Source organism: Myodes glareolus, chromosome 5 (genome assembly GCF_982192425.1).
Source record: "Myodes glareolus chromosome 5, mMyoGla1.1, whole genome shotgun sequence".
Lineage (NCBI taxonomy): Eukaryota > Metazoa > Chordata > Mammalia > Rodentia > Cricetidae > Myodes > Myodes glareolus.
Genome location: NC_142030.1, coordinates 34,650,656 through 34,669,840, shown reverse-complemented (window position 1 = coordinate 34,669,840; position 19,185 = coordinate 34,650,656). Strand labels below are relative to the sequence as shown.

Here is a 19,185-nt window from a genome sequence, read left to right as displayed (position 1 = left end):
GGGGTGGAGGGAATGAGCACAGAGCTAGAAGAGGCCCGCCCCAAACAGGCCACTCACCTGCAGATGTACCTGAGCAGGTTGTAGTTGGCCTGAGGAAGGTTGCTCACGTGTTTAGCTAACTCCAGAGTCCCCTTGTGAAGAAAGAGAACAGCGAATTTCAGACACGAGCAGTGTAGCCTCCCCTAACTGGAGAAAGGCAGGACGGGAGGGGGGAGGGATGCATGGCCAGTCCCAGATGACCTCCTCCGTCCCTCCAAAGTGTGGCTGTGACCTCTTGAGGAGACTGATTTCATTTCTGGGAGCTGGAGTGAGGGGTGGCCTCTGCAAGGCCACAGAGGAATGTCTCGGCTCACTTATCAGGGCACAAATATTTGCCAGATAACAACTCTCACCCAGGCAGTCACGGAGAAGGCAAACAGTCTGTCTGCTGCAGCAGCCCAGAGCTGCAGATGGCTCCAGCAAGGCCAGGAGGGCAGAGCATGGAGGTGGGGGGGGGGGGGGGGGACTGAGATCTGTCCTGGCGGCTGTCTCAGAAAACAGGTAACAGACTCCCTGGTCTTAACACCATGAGAGCCTGGGAGTCTCAGCCAAGTGTGGGAGGCCAGGGGGAAACAGAAGTGTGTGCTGTGCGGTGGCTAGAACTGAGTACGCTGTGTTAAGAGGGGTCTGCCTTCCACCCCACCCCTCTTCTACATCTGCGATGAATATCAGAGGAGAACTGGAGTCCTACACAGACTTCACAGCACTTGGGGGCCCTCCTTCCCCCACACAGTAGCCTTGCAGTCAGGACCCCTGTGCCATTGATAAATCTTGACTCCACAAGCCTGCTGCCCCCCCCCAGCCCACCCCCAGGATGTGTCCCGGGAGGCACTGACCTCCCCCTCGTCCTTGGTGAGCAGCTGGGCGCAGCTGAGGAAGTCCTCATACCTGGCGAAAGGGATGACGGGCTCTGGGAGCTCCCGAAGGTAGAGCTTCAGCAGGGAGGCCACTGTGTGCACGTCTGTGGTGCTGGGGTGAAAAGGGGGATATGAGTGAGAACACGACCCCAGGAAGCTGCAGGACTAACACGTACGCTGTGACCTCCCACAAGACCAGGACAGTACCCGGTCTCAGGTCGAGGTGTGTGTATATAGCCAGCTGCAGACCCAGGCTGCCTGCAAGCACAGAAGGCAGGACCCCTGCACGGGGGGGGGGGGTGGGGAGGGGTGACAGAGAGACCGGAAGTTTCAACTTGGATCTACTCACCAGCCTCACATCACTGGCTCAAATCTAGTCCAGTGTCTAAGGGGTGAAGAGAATTCGGTTTTGTGTTCATGTGTGGGACTTGGCAGATGTTCTGCTGCAGAAGCCACAGCGCATGGCTGGTCCTCTCACAACAGCTGCTCAAGGTAGAAGGAATCACCTGTGACCCGGATCAGCTCACAGGAAGCTCTCATGGGGTACAGTCAAGTCTTTGCTTGAGCTTGCTTAGTTCCCGGGATGAACCCTGGCTGAATTGGGTAGTCTGTATCAGAGGGAACACATTAAGGCTGACCTTCCTGCAGAGAGTAGCACCCAGCACTGGCTGGACAGGTGACAGGTCAGGCAGGTCCCTGCCTCTGGTCTCAGCGCCTCGCTCCATCTCTAGGGCCGTGGATGGCCACAAGTGGACTTAGTCTCCACTATGGGCTCAGAGACGCCTAGGCTGAAGTGTGCATGTGCTGGGGCCGGGGTATTCAAGGGTATTCCCTGCCCAGGCTCGCTCTCTCTTTTCCTATCTGCCTTGACTCTGTGGGACAGTTCTGGCCACAGCTGGCACCCCTTCCAAGCTGGCACTTCAAACTACACCTGGGCCCCATGAGACTTTTCTAGCCCCCGGCTTCTCATAGGAGGAACTCAAAGATGGCCTGGGGCCAGCAGGTCTTGGCTGCCTAATAAGGTGACACTTGGCCATGTACCATACTGGCATCATAATGCCCTGGGTCCTTTCGGCAGACATTTGATATTATGGCCTCCATATGACCACACATCCCCAAGATCCACACATGTGGGCTTCATCTTCCTGACCTCCTTCCGCAAGTCAAGCTGCTGCTGCTCACTGCCCACTGCCCACTGCCTCCTCCTGGGCCACTTTCTCTCTCCACGCTGGAAGCCAGTGCCCTTCCCAGGTGGGACTCTTCTGGGTTGGCAGCTGCTGCCGCCTCAGAGACAGGAAGTAGGACTGGTTACATGCTAGCCCCTTCCAGTCCACAGACTTCCTGTCTTCATTCCTGCTCAAAGCCCCTCCCACACTCTGCCCACGGAGACCTGCAGCTCAGCTGTACCCATGGCCACTGTTCCTCACACTCTTGGTTTCCTCTGCAGCCTTCCCTCCCCCACTCACTGCTGGTCTTTTCTTTAACGCTTGGCTCCAGTGTCTCTGAATTCCGTTCCCACACCACTGTGAATCCGCTGCACACCCATCACATGCTCACCAGTACTAACATTCCAGGCCAATGTCTGGGCTCATCAGCCTGGGAGTCTCACAGGACATGCTACATGCGGCTAGTGGGCTGAGGCAAGGCCACAGCAAGACCCAGGGGATCAGCAGACTGCTCCAGTCCACTGAGCCGTCTCCACCTACCACGCCTCCACCTGCGGCTTCCCATCCTCTCTGCATTCTCAGAGTCACCCTCTTGCCCATGTCAACAACAGCATCCGTCCAGAATGAAGGTCTTATTTGTCTCCAATCTTGGAGAACACACACACACACACACACACACACACACACACACATATACTCACACCCACCCACCCCTAGGGCTGACTGTTTTTGTAGAGAAAGACCAAGGCCAGAAGCAACACCTATAGGCAGGTTAGTACAAGGGGGCGGGGGAGGGGGCTATAGCACAAGATAGAGTAAGTCTGGGAGGGGAAGCCCCATGGTGCAAGCTCAGTTGGCTGGTAGAAGGAGGACTCCCTGAGGGAGTTTTAGGAGGACTCTGAGGGAGTTCTAGGAGGACTCTGAGGGAGTTCTAGGAGGACTCTGAGGGAGTTCTAGGAGGACTCCTTGAGACGGAGTTGTCGGCACAGCTCCAGTGCTGTGGGCAGGTGGGCAGGGGAGCAGAGCCCTTGGGCCTCTATGATTGAGGGCAATAAAGCCCTGAGATGTCCCAGTGAGTGAGCTGGGGGAACAGAGCCCCAGGGCACACTTTGAATGGGCCGGACAGGGCTGCAGATCCCTGGGGCCCTGTGAGTTGGTGGACACAGCTGCTATGTGAATAGCAGAAACTGGAGCAGAATGGTTTTGGAAACATGGAGGAGTTTCTGAAGCGCTGCCCTGCTGGAGGGACACTGCTGAGATGCCTGCCTGGGAGGAGGAACCGTTAAAGCTGCAGGAAGAAAGGTACCATAATGAAGGGGCAGCCAGGAGCCAGGGCCTGGAGCAAGGGCCTCGTCACGCTGCCAACGCTGAGATAGATGCAGGTCTATGGAACTGAATTCAGGCATGGGCGCCAAACTGAGCCCGGCTGGCACCATGCATTAAAACAGGAGTCATGACAAGATGATGACACTGGAGAGTGGGTTAGGCCCAAAGGCTTGGTAACTTGCCAGGAAACTCCAGGGAGTTTGAATATGGTGGTGCGAGGTCTGATGTCTTTCCAGTGTCTAACGCTGCAGCAGGGTGTCTGACCCTGGGAAGTGTCTAAAAGCCCCCGCGCCCAGGTCCTACCAAGACCGCGATTGCTGGAAGCCGTCTCTAACCTTGATGCCTACAGGAGAGACAAGGACTGTCTGGCAGAGATGGAGAATAAACCACAAGCTTCTACAAGCTGTGGACAGGCATTCAAAGGCTCCGGGTAAAGGGACTCCAATGCCCCGTGGTTAGTCCTGAGTGCCACAGATAAGGAAAGAAATGTCACAGCTCTGGCTATGGCCATGGTTCTGGGAAGAAACTGGATGAATGGGTGTTACACTCTGTAAGACCAGGAAAGCCCAGGGCTGTGGGCACTGCAGGGCTGGTTTGTACTGCGGTAGTAGGATCCTTGGCTGAGGGGAGATGTCAGAAAAGGCAGCTTTATGGATGTCTGGTTTGGTTTGATGGCTTGATACAAGAACTCTATGCAAAACTGATCTGTATCGAGTGGGATGCTGGCAGAGAGAAGCGAGCCCACACAACCCCACGGAGAGAGGCAAGCCCCACTCCCCCCACTCTGAGGCCCAGGGAAGTGGATGTAGTTTCCATGTAGTAGCCATAGGAAAGTCTCAGTGATGAACACACATCCAAGGCAGGCAGAAACAACTGTCTTCCTGTCCCAAAACCCGACTGCGATGGAACTCAGCTGCTAGGCCACCATACCACCATGGAAGCTTGGGCTGGGTCACTAAGAAGAGGCAGAGCTAGGAGGCACACTGCAGGGAACCTGGACTCCGAGATGCAGCTGTGTCTAAGCCATGCCGGCCTGGCAGCCAGCTGAGGCCTTCCTCCCTCTACCGGGGTCAGGGAAGAGCTGCCAACACTACCACATGGCTGACCTTGTTTGTGGCAGACAACCTCAGGAAGACCAGGGGACCAGTGTGACTCTGTGCACTGGCACTCCGTCCTCTGAGCAGACTGGCTAAACGCGCATGAGTCATAGGGGCCGCCAACATACCAGGCAGGCCCTGCCCAGAGAAGCTGGTGTCAAGGGGGAAACTACAGCAGGCTTACCAACTGGTCCCACCTCTCCTGCCCTGTCTCCCAGAGCTCACCTGTCAAACAGAGGCTTCTCCCCACAGTCGAAGGAATCCTGCAGGTCCCTCACCAGGTTGGCCTGACCCGGCATACGGAAGAGCCCTTCTTCACCGAGTCCTCGCTCCCGGATGAAATCCACACACTGTTCCACCAGCAGAGGTGCCAGGCGAGGGCCATACTTCCGCTCATGGTGCACTGTGTCCTCCAGCCGCTGCCCAAAGATCCCTGGACACAGACAGAGACTGTTTAGATTCCTCTGCCACTCCGCTCAATGGCGGGTGAAGGGACAACTGAAGGCAGAGAAGGCCGTGGGTACCCAAGGAGGCTCTTTCCAAGGGTACAGATTAGACGCCGGGAGGGCACCCCCAGGTGGCTAGGCAGGGCTCTGAGCGCGGCTAGCCTGGCTTGTGGAGCTTGTTCAAGCCAGGAGAATATGGCCTCAGGGAGCGTGTATTTGAATTGTGTTCATGGATTTGGAACTCACTCCAGATGGGAAACCATGCCATGCCCAGGCACATGAAAATGAGTGGATCCCTCTTGGGTCAGTTCCTTGGGCACTGTTGTAGAAGGGAGGCACAGGATAGCTCACGGGACAAGACTGTTGACACACTGATGTGAAAAACATCCCATTCAACATCATTCATCAAAGCATCATCCCATTCAACATCATTCATGAAAACATCATCCCAATCAACATCATTCATCAAAGTGATGCAATAGCTCAGCTCAGTGGGTAAACCTTTTACATGTAAGTATGAGGACCTTAGTTCAGACTCGTGTAACTCTGGACACATTAGCACCCACGTGTAATCCCAGTGTTCCTACAGTGAGATAGGAGGAGTCCTAAAAACTTTGGCCAGCTATGTTGTCATACACAGTAGTGAAGAAAAAACCCTGTCCCCAACAAGGAGAGACCACCAAGGTTGCCTTCTGTCCTCACATACACACACATACACACACACATACACACACACACACACACCAGAGAGGAGGAGGAGAACAACAACACAACAAGACACTGCTTCACACCCCTCAGAGGCTACTGTCGTCAGAAGAGAAACTGGGGAGAGCGGGCAGGGAGGAAGAGGAACCAAAAGTCTACGCACTGCTCGGGGTAGGGGAATGAAGCACTGTGCACCACTAGCAGGGACAGGAGATGGTACCGCTGGGATATACATGCAGTGTGGTATCTCAGTTCAGTGAAATGAGAACTGAATTACTGTGCAAGCAATTCCAATGCTGGTTAGATGAGGGGGGGGGGGGTGTACGTGCACAGCAGCTTTGCAAACAGCAACGCAAGGTGGGGGGGGGCACTGGGCCGGCCATCAGCACACGCAACGTGCTGTGCCTGCACAATGAGACATGGCTCCGTTCTGCAAAATCAAGAAATCCTGAGAGGCTGCGACATGGACGAATCCAGAAGACACTGCAAAAGAAGGCTCTCCCAAAGGGACAAAAGCTGTGTGACCAAACTGCTAAGAGATTCCTACATTGTCACTCAGAGAAAGGAGATAGAATAGTGGTTGCTGGGGACTGGGAGGGAGGTGGACGTAACTGTTCAGGGGTACAGCTTCAAAGATAGAGAAGGATGGTTCCATCGCTATCTGAGCTTTAAGAAGGATGAAGCAGTCGAGGAGTGGTGGCGCTCGCCTTTAACCCCAGCACACGGGAGGCAGAGACAGGCGAATCTCTGTGAGTTCGAGGCCAGCCTGGTCTACAGAGCTACCAGGACAGCCAGGGCTACACAGAGAAACCCTGTCACAGAATGGCACTGCAAATGCTGAGCCTTAAACTGCACGATCTGGAAATGAAGCACTCAGAGCTGGTGAGGAAGATGCCCCTGCCCCGCATGCCTTCTCAGGGAAAGGTGTGCACTGTATGCACACACAGTTTGGGATTTTCTTTGTGCATGTGAACATGTGAACATGTCAGCTTGTGTGTGCCTGTGGCAGGGTCCAAGTGGAGCCCATTCAGTGTGGCTCTGGATGCTGTAAACATCCCAGCTCTTCTGCCACCACCATGGATGGAGGCGCCAAGCGGTAGGTCCCATGGACAGGGACCATCAGGTCACAGCAGAGGAAGTGGTGCTGGAAAAGATGGAAGCCTCCCTCTTCCGGGACTTGGCGGGCTAGCTAGTTCCCTGACTGTGACTTTGGGGAAGGCTGAAGCCTGGAGCCCAGGACAAGCTGGCTACTTGGGCAGCTCAAAGCAGGCCAGACTCAGGCTTAACAGTGTCCTAGCCTTTGCAGTCAGAGCTGGTTGGTCCAAGGACACAGAGACCCTGCTCTTTCTCTCTCAGGACTCAGTGACCCATGCTCAGGGCCTAGGCTGCACAAGTTTACCTCCTCCTGTCACGTTGAAAAGTTTTGTTTTTTGGGGTAGGGGGTGTTTCAGGACAGGGTTTCTCTGTGAAACAGTCCCAGCTGTTCTGGGGTTCACTCTGTAGACCAGACTGGACTCGAACTCACAGAGATCCACCGCCTCTGCCTTCGGAGTGCTGGGATTAAAGGCGTGTGCCACCACCACCACCTGGGTTTTTTTTTTTTGAGGGGGGTGGAACATTTTTAAAATTAGGTTTTTTTTTCTCCCTCTCTGTTTCGAAGTACACACGCTAGGCAAGCTTTCTGTCACTGAGCTGTACCCCAGCTCTTGAGTTTCTCTTGAAATATCTGTGCTTAGGGCAGCAACAGGCCTAAGTTTCCACAAGGCAAGCAAGACAGAAGTTGACAGAAACCCACTGCTGTCCTCTGCATTCCCTGTCGCCTCCCACCCACCTCGGCTGCTTCATGCTTTGAGGCACTTGTGACTGCAGACCTCCCCAAATGACATTAGAGTCTGGATAAGTGGGGAAGGGGTCCCAGCCCACAGAAGGAAGCCACCGGAAGTCATGTCTGTTGTAACCAGGAGGACCATTACGTCAAATGAGCAGGCATGGAACACAGACAGGAAGAGCCCATGAATAGTGTCCCCAGGTGGGGCAGCGGCTAGTGTGGCATGGCACCCGCCTCCTCCCCACCACTCATATGGACCTTTCCTTCAGCTTTGCCCACGCTCAACCTCGCCCATGTTAGCTTCCACACAGCCATGCCCATGTCTAGCTGGTTTTTTGTTTTGTTTTGCTTTGCTTTATTTTTTATTCTTTGGGAGCCTGCCACAGCTCCCAAATAAATACAAGGGGACTTATTTTTACTTCTGAATGTCCATCCTTAGCTTGGCTTATTTCTAGCTAGTTTTTCTAACTTAAATTATCCCATTTCTCTTTAAGTACATTTCTTTAAGTACCTCTGGGCTCTTAGCCTCCCTTTAGTCTATATATCTTTCTTTCCTTCTTACTCCACGGCATGTGGCTGGGTGACTGGCCCCTGGTATCCTCCTCTCCTCCTGTTCTCCATTCTCCCTTTCTAGATTTCTCCTCCAATTTTATTCTCTTTGCCTGGCAGCCCCGCCTATCCCTCTCCCGTCTAGCTACTGAATTCAGCTCTTTAGTAGACCAATCAGGTGTTTTCAGCAGGCAAAGTAACTCAGCTTTACAAAATTACACAATGCAACATCAAAGGGTGCAACACACCTTTGCATCGGTAAACAAATGCTCCGCGGCACAAACGATTGTAACACGACTTCAGCTAAAACTCCACAGCACCCGTGCACACGCAGGGCCTTCTGTTTCCATCGCTTCTCCCACCCCCAGGGCCATAGCAGTGCGAAGGCACTCATTTCTGCAGGGCCACGGGCAGAGGTGGAGGACTGAGATTATGGGAAGGACAAACACAATGCAGTGCTTTTGCCTGTCCCAAGTCACTGGACTCAGCTCCTGACCTCAGCTCCCACCGACTGGAGACCAGTCAGGAAGACAGAAGACTTGCCAAATTCTCTCCACAGACTCACAAAGCTCAGGTGAGTCCAACCAGCCTCCTTGCTCCCCCGGTCCTAGGCACCCGCCTCTCACTGTGTATATCCATGCTTGGCCCTGTTCTAAGAGCCAAAGGCCCCCTATTCTCAGGGAAGGCAAACCCAGATCCCCAGGGAAACTGTAGACAACACCATTCCCTGAGTAAAGCAAGCATGATCTAAGGGTAAAAGGAGGATTTCGGCACCAGACATAGAAGAGGAGATCACGACTGCTCCATGGTATGCTTGAGGGGAAGATTTTTATTGTGGGTATAAGAGAGAGAACAGCCAGAGGCATCCGGAAGAGTTCAGAACAGGGAGACAAAGTAGACATAGTCAATAGACTGCACTTGGCCGCAAGAGGAGAGAGAGGGGAAGAGAGGGAAGGAGAGGGAGGGGGAAGGCAAAGGGAACCAAGGAGGGGCAGGAGGGAGGGGGCAAGAGGGGGATAAAAGAAAGGGCATACCTGAACAGCAGAGTTACAAGGGATGAGTGAGGCGCTTGGGGAAGGAAGCCCGTGAGTTGGAGACATTTAGGGTGGAGCGCAGGGCGAGGAGAGCTAGGATGCCGCCTTCTTGTGGTACTGAGGAAGCCTGGAGGGGGCACACACTGCTTTGGTGTGCTAACAGGTACCACTGATAGCCATCTGTCTCTTTTGGACCTGAACTAAGGAGCTGGCAAAACAGAACAATTTTAACAATCCACAGAACAGAAGGTCCGTGGATGCCCTGCTCCCCGCACCCCATCTCTGAACTCATCTTCTCGTACTTCAGCATTTTCACTTAAAGTAGCAGCTCCTCAAATGGCCAGTGCTACTCTTGTGCTTGGGCCATTGTGGAACAAGATAAAGGCAGTGTGAATACCAGCGCTACAGTACCATGACAACGGATCTGATTGGCAGGTGACATAAACAGAACAAACACCCCAAAACAATGACTCATATTCCAGACACCGTAGAGTGGGAGGGTTCAAGATTTCATCCCAACCCACAATTTAAAACTTATGAGCTGTCTGCTTCTGGAATTTTCCACCTAGTACTTTCAGGTTGCAGGTGGCCCCTGGCAGCTAGAACCCCGGAAAGTAAAAGCCGTGGGTGTGTGAGCGACACCATGAGTCTCAGAGTCACCCCGGGCTGTGAGCATGCTCGCCGCCCCACCCGCTGTGATCTTCACTTTACTAACCAGGCTGCCAGGCAAGCTCTGCCCCGCTGGCCTCCACCAGCCCCTAGGCACAAGACTTAGACGAGCCCATCTGTCCACACGGCACCCAGTTTTGACAGGTCTGTCTGTGACAGCCCCTCTCAACCCCTGCCTCCCACCGAAGCCTTCCTGAACATTCTCATTGGCCCCAGATAGGGGCAACGGGAAAGTCACAAGGTCTCAGCACTTCAAAAGAGGTTTGGGGACGGAGGTGACAGAGGAAACAAGCAAGTGGGAGGAAGGGGACTAGGGGGTCAGTGGAGTAGCTGTGATGGAGAACACCTGGTGCTGGAGAGCGGAATGAGGAAGGACGCCTGGAGAGGAGACAAGAGGTTACATGAGCACCGGCCCCAGATGCCAGGAGGTCAGGGCACAGAGGGGGCAAGTAATAACACCAAAGAGACACAGGTTCTGGACGTACATTTGGCTAAACCAGTGGACCACAGGCCTCTGTCTCCATCTACAGAGTGAAGTAGCATCTATGTTCACAGGGTGCCCCAAGGCCCAGGATGGCCCCACATTCCCAGGCTATCCCCTCTTCCACTGTACTCTAGAAAGGAAAAGACCAGACCTCATTCAGCCTCCTGATTCTTCCTTGCCAGCTGCCCCCGCGTTAGGCAAGCCATTATCAGACCTCAGGCAGCCTCCCTTTCCAGTGGCCCTGCCCACTGCTTTTCTTACCACACTCCGTCTCTCTGGCAGACCCTGTGTGGCCTGGCCCCACCTGTTGAACTCCCAAAGCCCTCCTGGCAAGTCTCAGAGGGGAAATATGCCAAGAATCAGTTCCAGTATGTTTGTCATGTTGCTGGAAACCCAGTCAGTATGTGGTTCCTAGAGGTCCTGGCCCATGGACGTCACAAAGTGCCCACTCTGCCAGCTGAGAGGAAGCTGTCGGGGATGGCTTTCCTCCAGGTGGACCTGCAGTCACAGCTTCTGCCTGGCCAGCTGTTCCTTCCAGCCTGGCCTACGTGCCTCCGGTAAGTATCTCTCAGAATCTCAAGCAGGAGTGGAAGCCACAGTCACAGCTGCTGCTCAGAGCTCATTCTAAAACACCCTGGAAGCGGCCCTCAACCTCCCTGCCGAATCCTGGAGCTATGCCCACGGGTGAACACGCAATACCAGCACAGGGCACCTAGTGCCCTTCTCCTTACCCTCAAGGGAAGTGGTGGTGGTGGTGCGGGAGGGGGCGGGCGTCCTGCCACAGCAAGAAAGGGAGGCCCCTGGGATTCCCTCTGGATCTGGTCCCAGAGCTGAGGCAGCAGGTCGGCTTGGCCACTGTCTATCAGCCTTTGTCTCCCCAGTGGAGAGAGGGCCACAGTCGGGGTGGGGGTGGCAGGAGGACAAAGAGGAAACAATTCTCCAGAGGTTTGCAAACTTTGGGGAAACCTACAGTCTCCCTGTGGGCTACAAACTTTTCTTGGTCTTTGGTCCACTCCCACCTGCAACCTGCCCTGCACCGACTCCTGGAACATCCACCCCACCCCCCCTTTGATTGGACCACCAACTGTCCCTATTTCAGGCCCTGCTTTCTGAGACAGTCTCTGATTGAGAAGAGGCTGAAAACCCTTCTAACTTGCTCTCAGAGCGGCTGGAAAACCACCAGGTTAAGACACTAAAGGGTGGGGTTGTCCAAGGCCAGCCAGGCCCCAAGGCAAACCTATTCCCTCCTCTGGTTGGTGGCCTTCCAGAGGCTAGCAACAGGCCATGGAATCCGAGCCTTTGACCCATCTCCTGCTAGGTGTCTAAGCCTCATCGGAGATGAGGGAAGATATTAAATTCCTAGACGTAGTTTCCCATCTCTCCAAACAGCTTTCACCCCCAACGGAAGGGATAGGGAATCCCCAGTTCCTCTTCCCCGTCACGCACATGCACATACACATACACTGCCGCAGCCCCCTGGGACCAATCTAGGATCCCCGGGCTCCGCGATGCAGCCACCCTTTCTCAGCCCCCACCCCCCAAGCCCCGCGTCCCGTCGAGCCCCTACCTGGGGCGGCGGGCGCGCAGCAGGAGGGCAGGCGGCAGGGCGACCGTGGGCAGGCGCGGCAGCTGGAGAAGGCCCGAGCAGCCGGCATCAGGCCCATGGCGCACCCGGGCGCGGCGGCGCGGCGGCAGCAGCAGGAATGCCCGGCACGCGCACAGGTAGCGTCTTGTCCGCCGCCTGCCCGGCCAGAGCCGCCCGGGGCCGGACCAGGGGCGAGGGAGGGAGGATCGAGTGCCTGAGATGCCTCCCCGCGCTGGAAGCTCCCGGTGCAAACCCCCTTTTCTGCACCGCTGTATCAGGAGCCCTGAGTTGGCAGCAGCTCCCCATGCAATCACTTGCTAGCTGGGGACCTGCGTCAGGAGCACCCAAGCAGACCCACTTGCTAGCTGGGGACCTGCGTCAGAAGCACCCAAGCAGACCAAGGGCCCAGAGGCATGAGTCTCAGGCGGTGCAAGGGAGGCCAGAGAGGATTGGGCAACTGGTTCTGAATCACCCTGCCAGCAGAGCCTTAATGCCTGACCTAAAGGGGATCCCATACTCCAGGCTTTCCAGGTCTCCTACCTTCTTGAAACCAGGTTTGGATTTGACCTTGTCTCCTCTCAACAGATCTAAAAGATAATTAACAACCCATTTTTACAAGAAGCTGTGAAGCCTCAGATAGGATATGCAATTTGCCTGGAGTCTCCTAGCTGAGAACCAACAGATCATTCCAAAGCCTAACCTCTCCGGGTTGGTCTAGAAGAGCTCACAATCGTGTGTTCGGGGTGGTGTGCAGGGTCAGCCTACACCAGGAGGCAGGTGGACAGAAGCAGAGAATGAAGAGATAGAGAGAGGGAGGAAGAAAGCCCTGAATTCGGGGGAATGGGGCCCCTCCTCAAGCTAGGTAGGCATAGGGTCACTTCACCTGCTCAGGTTTAATAGGACTTAGGTAGGAGTATGGACCATCAAGGGAAACTTTAGAGCTTCTCTAAGAACCAAGATAAATCATTACAATAATTTTAAGAACACACCTTGAGCCAGGCATTAGTGCCCCATGCTTTTAATCTGAGCACTCAGGAGGCAGAGGTGGGTGGATCTCCCTGAGTTTGAGGCCAGCCTGGTCTACAGACTGAGATCCAGGACAGCCAGGCCTATGTAAATAGACCCTGTCTCAAAACAAAACCAAAATAAAATAAAAGATAAACCTTAATGCAAAAAGATCCATAACGATCAAAGTATCAAAGTGGTAAATAAAGGCAGGGTGAACGAGTCTCAATCACGTCCTGCCTTTATTTCAAATGGTGTATTTTGATGTCCATGCCTTACTGGTGACTTCCTTGCCTTACACAGCCAGAGGAGCTTGGTTAGGTATGAGCTGTCATGAACTATCAGGGTAACTGCAAGGTGCTTGAACTACAAGAGGAAGAGGAGATAAGGGGACTTAGTCCAGGAAGTGCGTCCCTGGGGAAAGCACAGGCTCCCAAAGTCTTGAGTTGTGGGACACTGAGACTAGCATTAGTGCAGTCCCTGAACCTGAGCGTGGAGCTAAAGTCCTCCATCCAAATGTGTGTATAATCCAAAGTGTCCGGTCTCTCTTCTCAGGTCAGTCTGAAGGTGGGAAGGGTGGGGGCACCTTCCTATTCTCCAGCTTGGATGGCGTCTCCGAGCGGTGTGTGCAAGAATGCAGAGCTCCACGTAACGTGTAGCGGAGGCTGGTTAATGGCTGCCAGAGGAAGAAGGGAAGACAGACAGGGTGGCGGAAAGCAGAGAGGGAGTTAAAGGTGGCTGAGCAGGGGTTGCTGCGGGGAGCTGCCGGATAAAGCAGTTGCTTTGGCCCTGGCTTTCCTGGCAGACAGTTCAAAGCCCGGGGCTGGCGCCTGGAGCGATGACTGCCACCTGTCTCCCCTGACTTGAGGATCCCAGATCATGGGCTCCTGAAGCTCTTTTAGGGGAGGGACTTTAAGTGCTTCATGGAAGGAGATCCGAGGACGCTGTGAACCTGTCCACCTGTTCCTAAGCCCACAGGGAAGTCTCCACCTGGAGTCTGAACCTTCATGTCTCACTAGAGCGGTCACCCAGCATCAGAAGCAGGTTCAAGCGACCGAAGCCCAGTCTCGGACTCACTGGCTTGGCAGTGAACGGGAAGTAAGACTGTCTTGGTGAGTCTTCCAGTAAGACTGAGACATGGAGCAAATGGTGCTGGGGAGAAGTGATCTTCAGCCCTCTGACTCCCATCTTAGCTGCCTAGATAGATTCACAGACAGCCCACACCCAAATGTGCCCAGAGCCGTACTCTCAGGATCCCCGCCCCCTCCTGCACCCCCAGTCTGCTCCATGCTGGCTCCTCTTTCACCACCAGTGACCTCCACCCTTGCAAGATGCTCAGCATTACTCCTGGAGTCAGTTTTCACACCTCCTTTCCTCACACTCAATCCTGGAAATCTCATCACCCCTAGTTCTTGACCAGGGTTGCAATCTGCTCAGTTCAGCAGCCAGGCCCACGAGAAGAGCTGCACTCCTGCACGGAGAGTCCAGATTCTGGACCTCCCCTCCCCTCCTGCCTATCCTGGGAGCAGACAGAGGTCCCCTCCAAACTGCATGCCAGATCACCACATTCTCTGCCTCAGAACTCTCCAGTGTTCTCTCCCCATCTCCCTGAGGAGTTAAAGCCCATCTCCGGAGGGGGACCAGGAGGCGCTCACCCACCACCTGACTCTCAGCCAGAGCTTCCTCCAGCCCACAACAATGCTCCCCTGTGCCAGTCAGGGCTGGCGGGTTCTGGCAGCTTCCCACCAGACATCCTCCCGGCTGCCTCTAGCCTTCTTGCAACACTTTGTTTCAACAATGAAACACCACTTCACACCCACCAAGGTGGCTATTAGCAAACCCAAAACAAAAGCTTCTAAGAGGCAGGAGGACTGATTCTCCCTGGGCACCCAGCAGGTACAAACACCGTTACAATCAATGGCACTAATGATAAGTTCTGGGGCTTGGGTTGCAAGCATTCCTTCTGATGTTCACTTTCCTGTAAATAAGCAAAGGCACCAGGAATAAGGAATCTCACTAACTAGTAACTGCTAGGCTCTTGTGTTGTCCTTGCTGCCTGATCAAGAGGACAACAGGTCACACTGCTGGAGCAACCACTCACGCCAGCACCAGCTGCTGGCTGTCGATGAGCGCACTGAGCCAGCTGTGCCACAACTGGAGCTCATTCTCTCAGCCCCCGAGGCCCAGCCCCATGCAGTGAGACAGTGTGACTGGGCTTTTGCAACCAGGAACCTTCAGAAACCATTTCCGCCTTGGCACTTCCCTTGGTGAAGGGAAAATTGTGGCTGGCAGCTAAGCCATGATTGATCCAAACATAAGGTTCAATGCCTGTGGGTAATGCTAGAAGCAGGATGCGATGGGCCAAAGCAACGGTCCACATGCCCCTTCTTGGTCTGTATCAGCAGGCTGCTAGAGCTCAGAGTTAATGGACCAAAGCATGGACCACATGCCCTTCCTTGGGATGTGAAAGCAGGTTGCTAGTGCTCAGAGTTGATGGACTGAAGCAATGGTCCATATGCCCCTTCTTGGGCTGTGTAAGCAGGCTGCTAGAGCTCAGAGTTGGTTGGAGGACCCATCCCTTTGCTGCCTCTGCTCTGCTGTAAGATCTCAGCAGCTGCATCTCACTGGCAGCTTGATCCCATGATCACATGCCCTACACACTATACCAATCCAGGATGCTGGGCCTATGTCAATCACACCCTGGTGTGAGGCGACACCTGTACCCAAGTAACCCTATCCCCTATTCTTCTACCATCATCCAGTGATGAATGCTGTCCTTACAAAGGTACCCCAGTCTTTCTCGTGGGTGCCACTAACAACAGAGGGGACAGCTGAAGAGTTTAGTGTGACCGGTGCACAACAAGAAGGGAAGGATAAGCAAAGACGACCAGAGAACACAGAGCTGATAAAAAAAAAAAAAAGGCTGTATGGAGCCCAGGGGTGGGGTGGGGGACCCTGTAGGTTGCAGCTATCACAGAGTTCCAGAGAGCTGTTAAGGGTTCAGAGCAGCAGAGCTGATGCCAGGTCTTCGTCCCACTCTGCCTGTCACAGTCAACTTTCCTAAGCACCTTTCATGTGCACATGAATCCCAGGCTTCAAGGGGCTGGCCACCCTTCAGATCCTGAGATAGCCCAAGGGACATCTCTAACTGTTATCTCTCCTTACAGAGTGCTGGCACGTCCTTCCCCACTGATTATTAGCCAGTGTGTGCCCCTTTAACTTGGTGCAGAAGTTCAATGGCTGGGCTGGGGATTTTATTTTGATATGTGCATGAGTGTATCTATGTGTATGTATGTATGTATGTATGTATGTATGTATGTATGTATGTATGTACACCTGAGTCCAGGGGCTTGCGGAGGTCCAAAGAGGGCATTGGATCCAAAGAACTGGAGTTGAGGCAGTTGTGAGCTGCCTGGTGTGAGTGCTGATTACTGAACTCAGGACTCACAGCAAGCACTCTTGACCACCTCCCAAGCCCCAAATACTCCCTCTTCTTAATGAAAAGCATTTAATGCACAAACATACGCTATCTGCCCATTGACGTGAGTCTTCAATTCCAACAATGTTTTGTTGTTTTTAGGGTAAATGTTAAATGTATTTTCAAGTATTTTATTCTTTTGGTTGCTACTGCAAATGAAATATTCCTAACTTCATTTTCTATTATATTACTGCTACTTCATACAAATATAATTGATTATTATACATTGATCTGCAAACCTACTAAGATTTTTTTTTTCAAGATAGGGTTTCTCCATGTAGCCCTGACTGTCCTGGAACTCTCTCTGCAGACCAGGCTGACCTTGAATTCACAGAGATCCACGTACCTCTGCCTCATGAGAGCTAGGATTAAACTAACTGGCTGGGTTTTCTGTTGTTGTTTTTGTTTTATGGTTCTAATAGCTTTTTGGTAGATTTCTGAGGACTTTCTATACGCAACACTATGTTGGGGATGGAGGGAACAAGGTTCAGTGGTTGTTTACCCATATTGTAGCTAAGTACTAGAATTAGTTTGGGACTGTCATAAACACGGGGCTGTGAAACCCTGCTGTGTCCAAGTCTCCTAGGATGGCGCACACATCTCTATACGGGACCTGCTTCCCATGGGCACGGCTGAATTCTGTGTGCCACAACAGTGACTGTCAGATACCTCCAAGCAGCCTCCCTGCTGATAAATGTAGAATGTTACTTAAAGATGTGTTATACTTGTTTGTGCTGTGGAACATCTGTTTAATGATACAAAGATGTGTTGCGTTCTTTTATGTTGCATTTGTTTAATTCTCTGAAGGTGTGTTACTGTGCTTGTTGAAAACACCTGGTTAGTCTAATAAGAGAGAGAATAGCAGGCAGAGAGAATTGGCAGGCAGAGAGAATAACAGAAGGAGAAAACGAGAAGAAGGAGGAGCGAAAGGAGAAGGAAAGAAGACTCCACGGGCCAGCAGCCCGGCTACACAGCAAGCCATGAGTAAGAAGGAAAGAAAGGTCTATAGAAAGGTAAAAGCCCAGAAGCAAAAGATAGATGGGATAGTTTAAGAAACAAGCCACACTAAGGCTGGGCATTCATAACAAAGAACAAGCCTCCATGCCTCCATGTGATTTATGTGGGAGCTGGGTGGTGGGCCCCGAAAAGAGCCAAAGAGTGAAAAAAAGAAAAAGCTATAGATATATGCAAGACTTGGGTGACAAGCAGTCATGGAACCTAATTCACATTTCTTTGGTGACCAATGAGCTTGAGCCCACTCACCATGTCCACAGGAAAGAGAACTGCTTCTTTGCAAAGTGCCCATTCAAGCCATGCCCGTGTTTCTATTGGCTCACCTTGGCCTTCCTGGGTTGAGAACCACAGTGGGTTCACGTTACAAGCAGCTCCTTACTTTGCTGCTTCCCTTTCCAGCTCTTAACTGACTTTTCTAGAACACCTCCCCGTTGGTTGACTCGGTAATGTTTTCAGTCCTTTTTCTCTCTGTAACTCCCTTTGATGCATAGCCTCTTGGGAGTCACAGTCCAAGTACTCGATGTCTGCCTGGACTCTGCCCTCTTCCTTGGCTTCTCTTTCAATGTCCTGGCACCACGAGAGGTCCTTTGGGGCTACAGAGGTCATCTCTGGGTGGCTCCGGTCTTCCTAGGCCATTAAATGGTCTGCGGGTCAACTCAGCCGTGATCATGAGGTTGCTCCACTGAAACCCAGGAGAACAATCTTAACTTCTGACTTTGCATGTGCTCTTCTACACAAGGCTTAGTGATGGAGACCAGGCAGACATAGCCAGCAATAAAAGAGGAGAGCTGGTGAGGTAGAAGGTGGCGGGCACAGGGCTTGGAAGATTGGATAAGGACTTGGAACTCCCAAAGGTGAGGACTGTCCCTGCCTGACAAACATCACAGGGAGAGAGAAGCAACCTGTTGGAAGGTTCGAGGTTATCATGTTCTGCAAGGATTTGTGTTCTCCCCGTCAGTGGTGACACTATGAACTCTTTGACAATTACTTCTAGGATAACAACCTACTAAGAGTGTCTGGAGTCAGCACTTCCTTCTTTTCTTCTGGGGCTACACCTGGGCAAAGCTTCCCGTTAGGATTCATCTGCAGCTAGTCACCCTAGTTGTCTCCCAATCTCTGCTTGTTTCATTCTGCCCCCGCCTGCTATGGCCACTCTTGTCTCCTGGTCCTCCGCTTACAGGATGACTGAGAGGCCTTCAGTCTAAGTTCGGTCCCGTCCGTCTCCCGCTTGCTTACACTATCCGGTGCCCTGTTGCACTCATGACGACATCCAATCACTGCCTTCCATGGCCCCACTGCCTACCCACCTCGCTCACCTAGGCCCTCCACTGTCCTCATCTTCACTCTCTCGGTCCCTCTGCCCCCTTGCGTCTCTCGCTCATGAATGCCTTCAGATATGTGTACTTGTCTGTCTTCTCTAGAGACTGTGGCAGACAGCAAGGTGTGGGGGTCAGGGGCAACGCTTGACTTTGCTCAGTGCTGAATTCCCCAGTGCCTGGAATAGACCAGGTGTCTTTCGCCACTGACTGAACGCTTTGAATGAACAAGCAAGCAAACAGCGATTAAGGACAGGAAGTGGACACGGGGGGCAGGGTTGGGTTCCAGTGTTGCATGGAGGCCTAGGAAAAGGGACTGGTGAAGACTGAGGAATTGGATACGAACACAGGGTGGTGTGGAGCCCACCTGCAGTCTGGGGGAAGAGCACTCAGCACTCAGCAGGGTATCTAGATGGAAGGAGCATGTAAAGGCCACAGACCTCTATTTGGAGGCTTGTGTCCCCTGCCAAGGGGCCACGTACTAGTGGGAGGCATGATTTCAAGGATAGTAGCAGAAGGAGCAGGCTGCCATCAGACATGCAGGATGCAGTCAGCAAGTCCCAAGTGAGAAAGAACTTGTGAGTTCA

At 53.2% G+C, this 19,185-nt stretch overlaps 1 protein-coding gene across 6 annotated transcripts in view; it reads right to left on the bottom strand.

The window, feature by feature from the left end:
- Arhgap22 (Rho GTPase activating protein 22) overlaps positions 1 to 19,185 on the bottom strand; it is a 166,148-nt gene that overhangs the window by 6,855 nt on the left and 140,108 nt on the right. For all 6 annotated transcript variants that reach the window (XM_087906248.1, XM_087906250.1, XM_087906249.1 and 3 more), the window contains 3 exons: positions 4,711 to 4,918; positions 876 to 1,008; positions 58 to 131 (listed from right to left, as the gene is read on the bottom strand). In XM_087906248.1, coding sequence (XP_087762374.1) covers positions 58 to 131; positions 876 to 1,008; positions 4,711 to 4,918 — 415 coding nt within the window. The remainder of the gene's footprint in view (positions 1 to 57; positions 132 to 875; positions 1,009 to 4,710; positions 4,919 to 19,185) is intronic.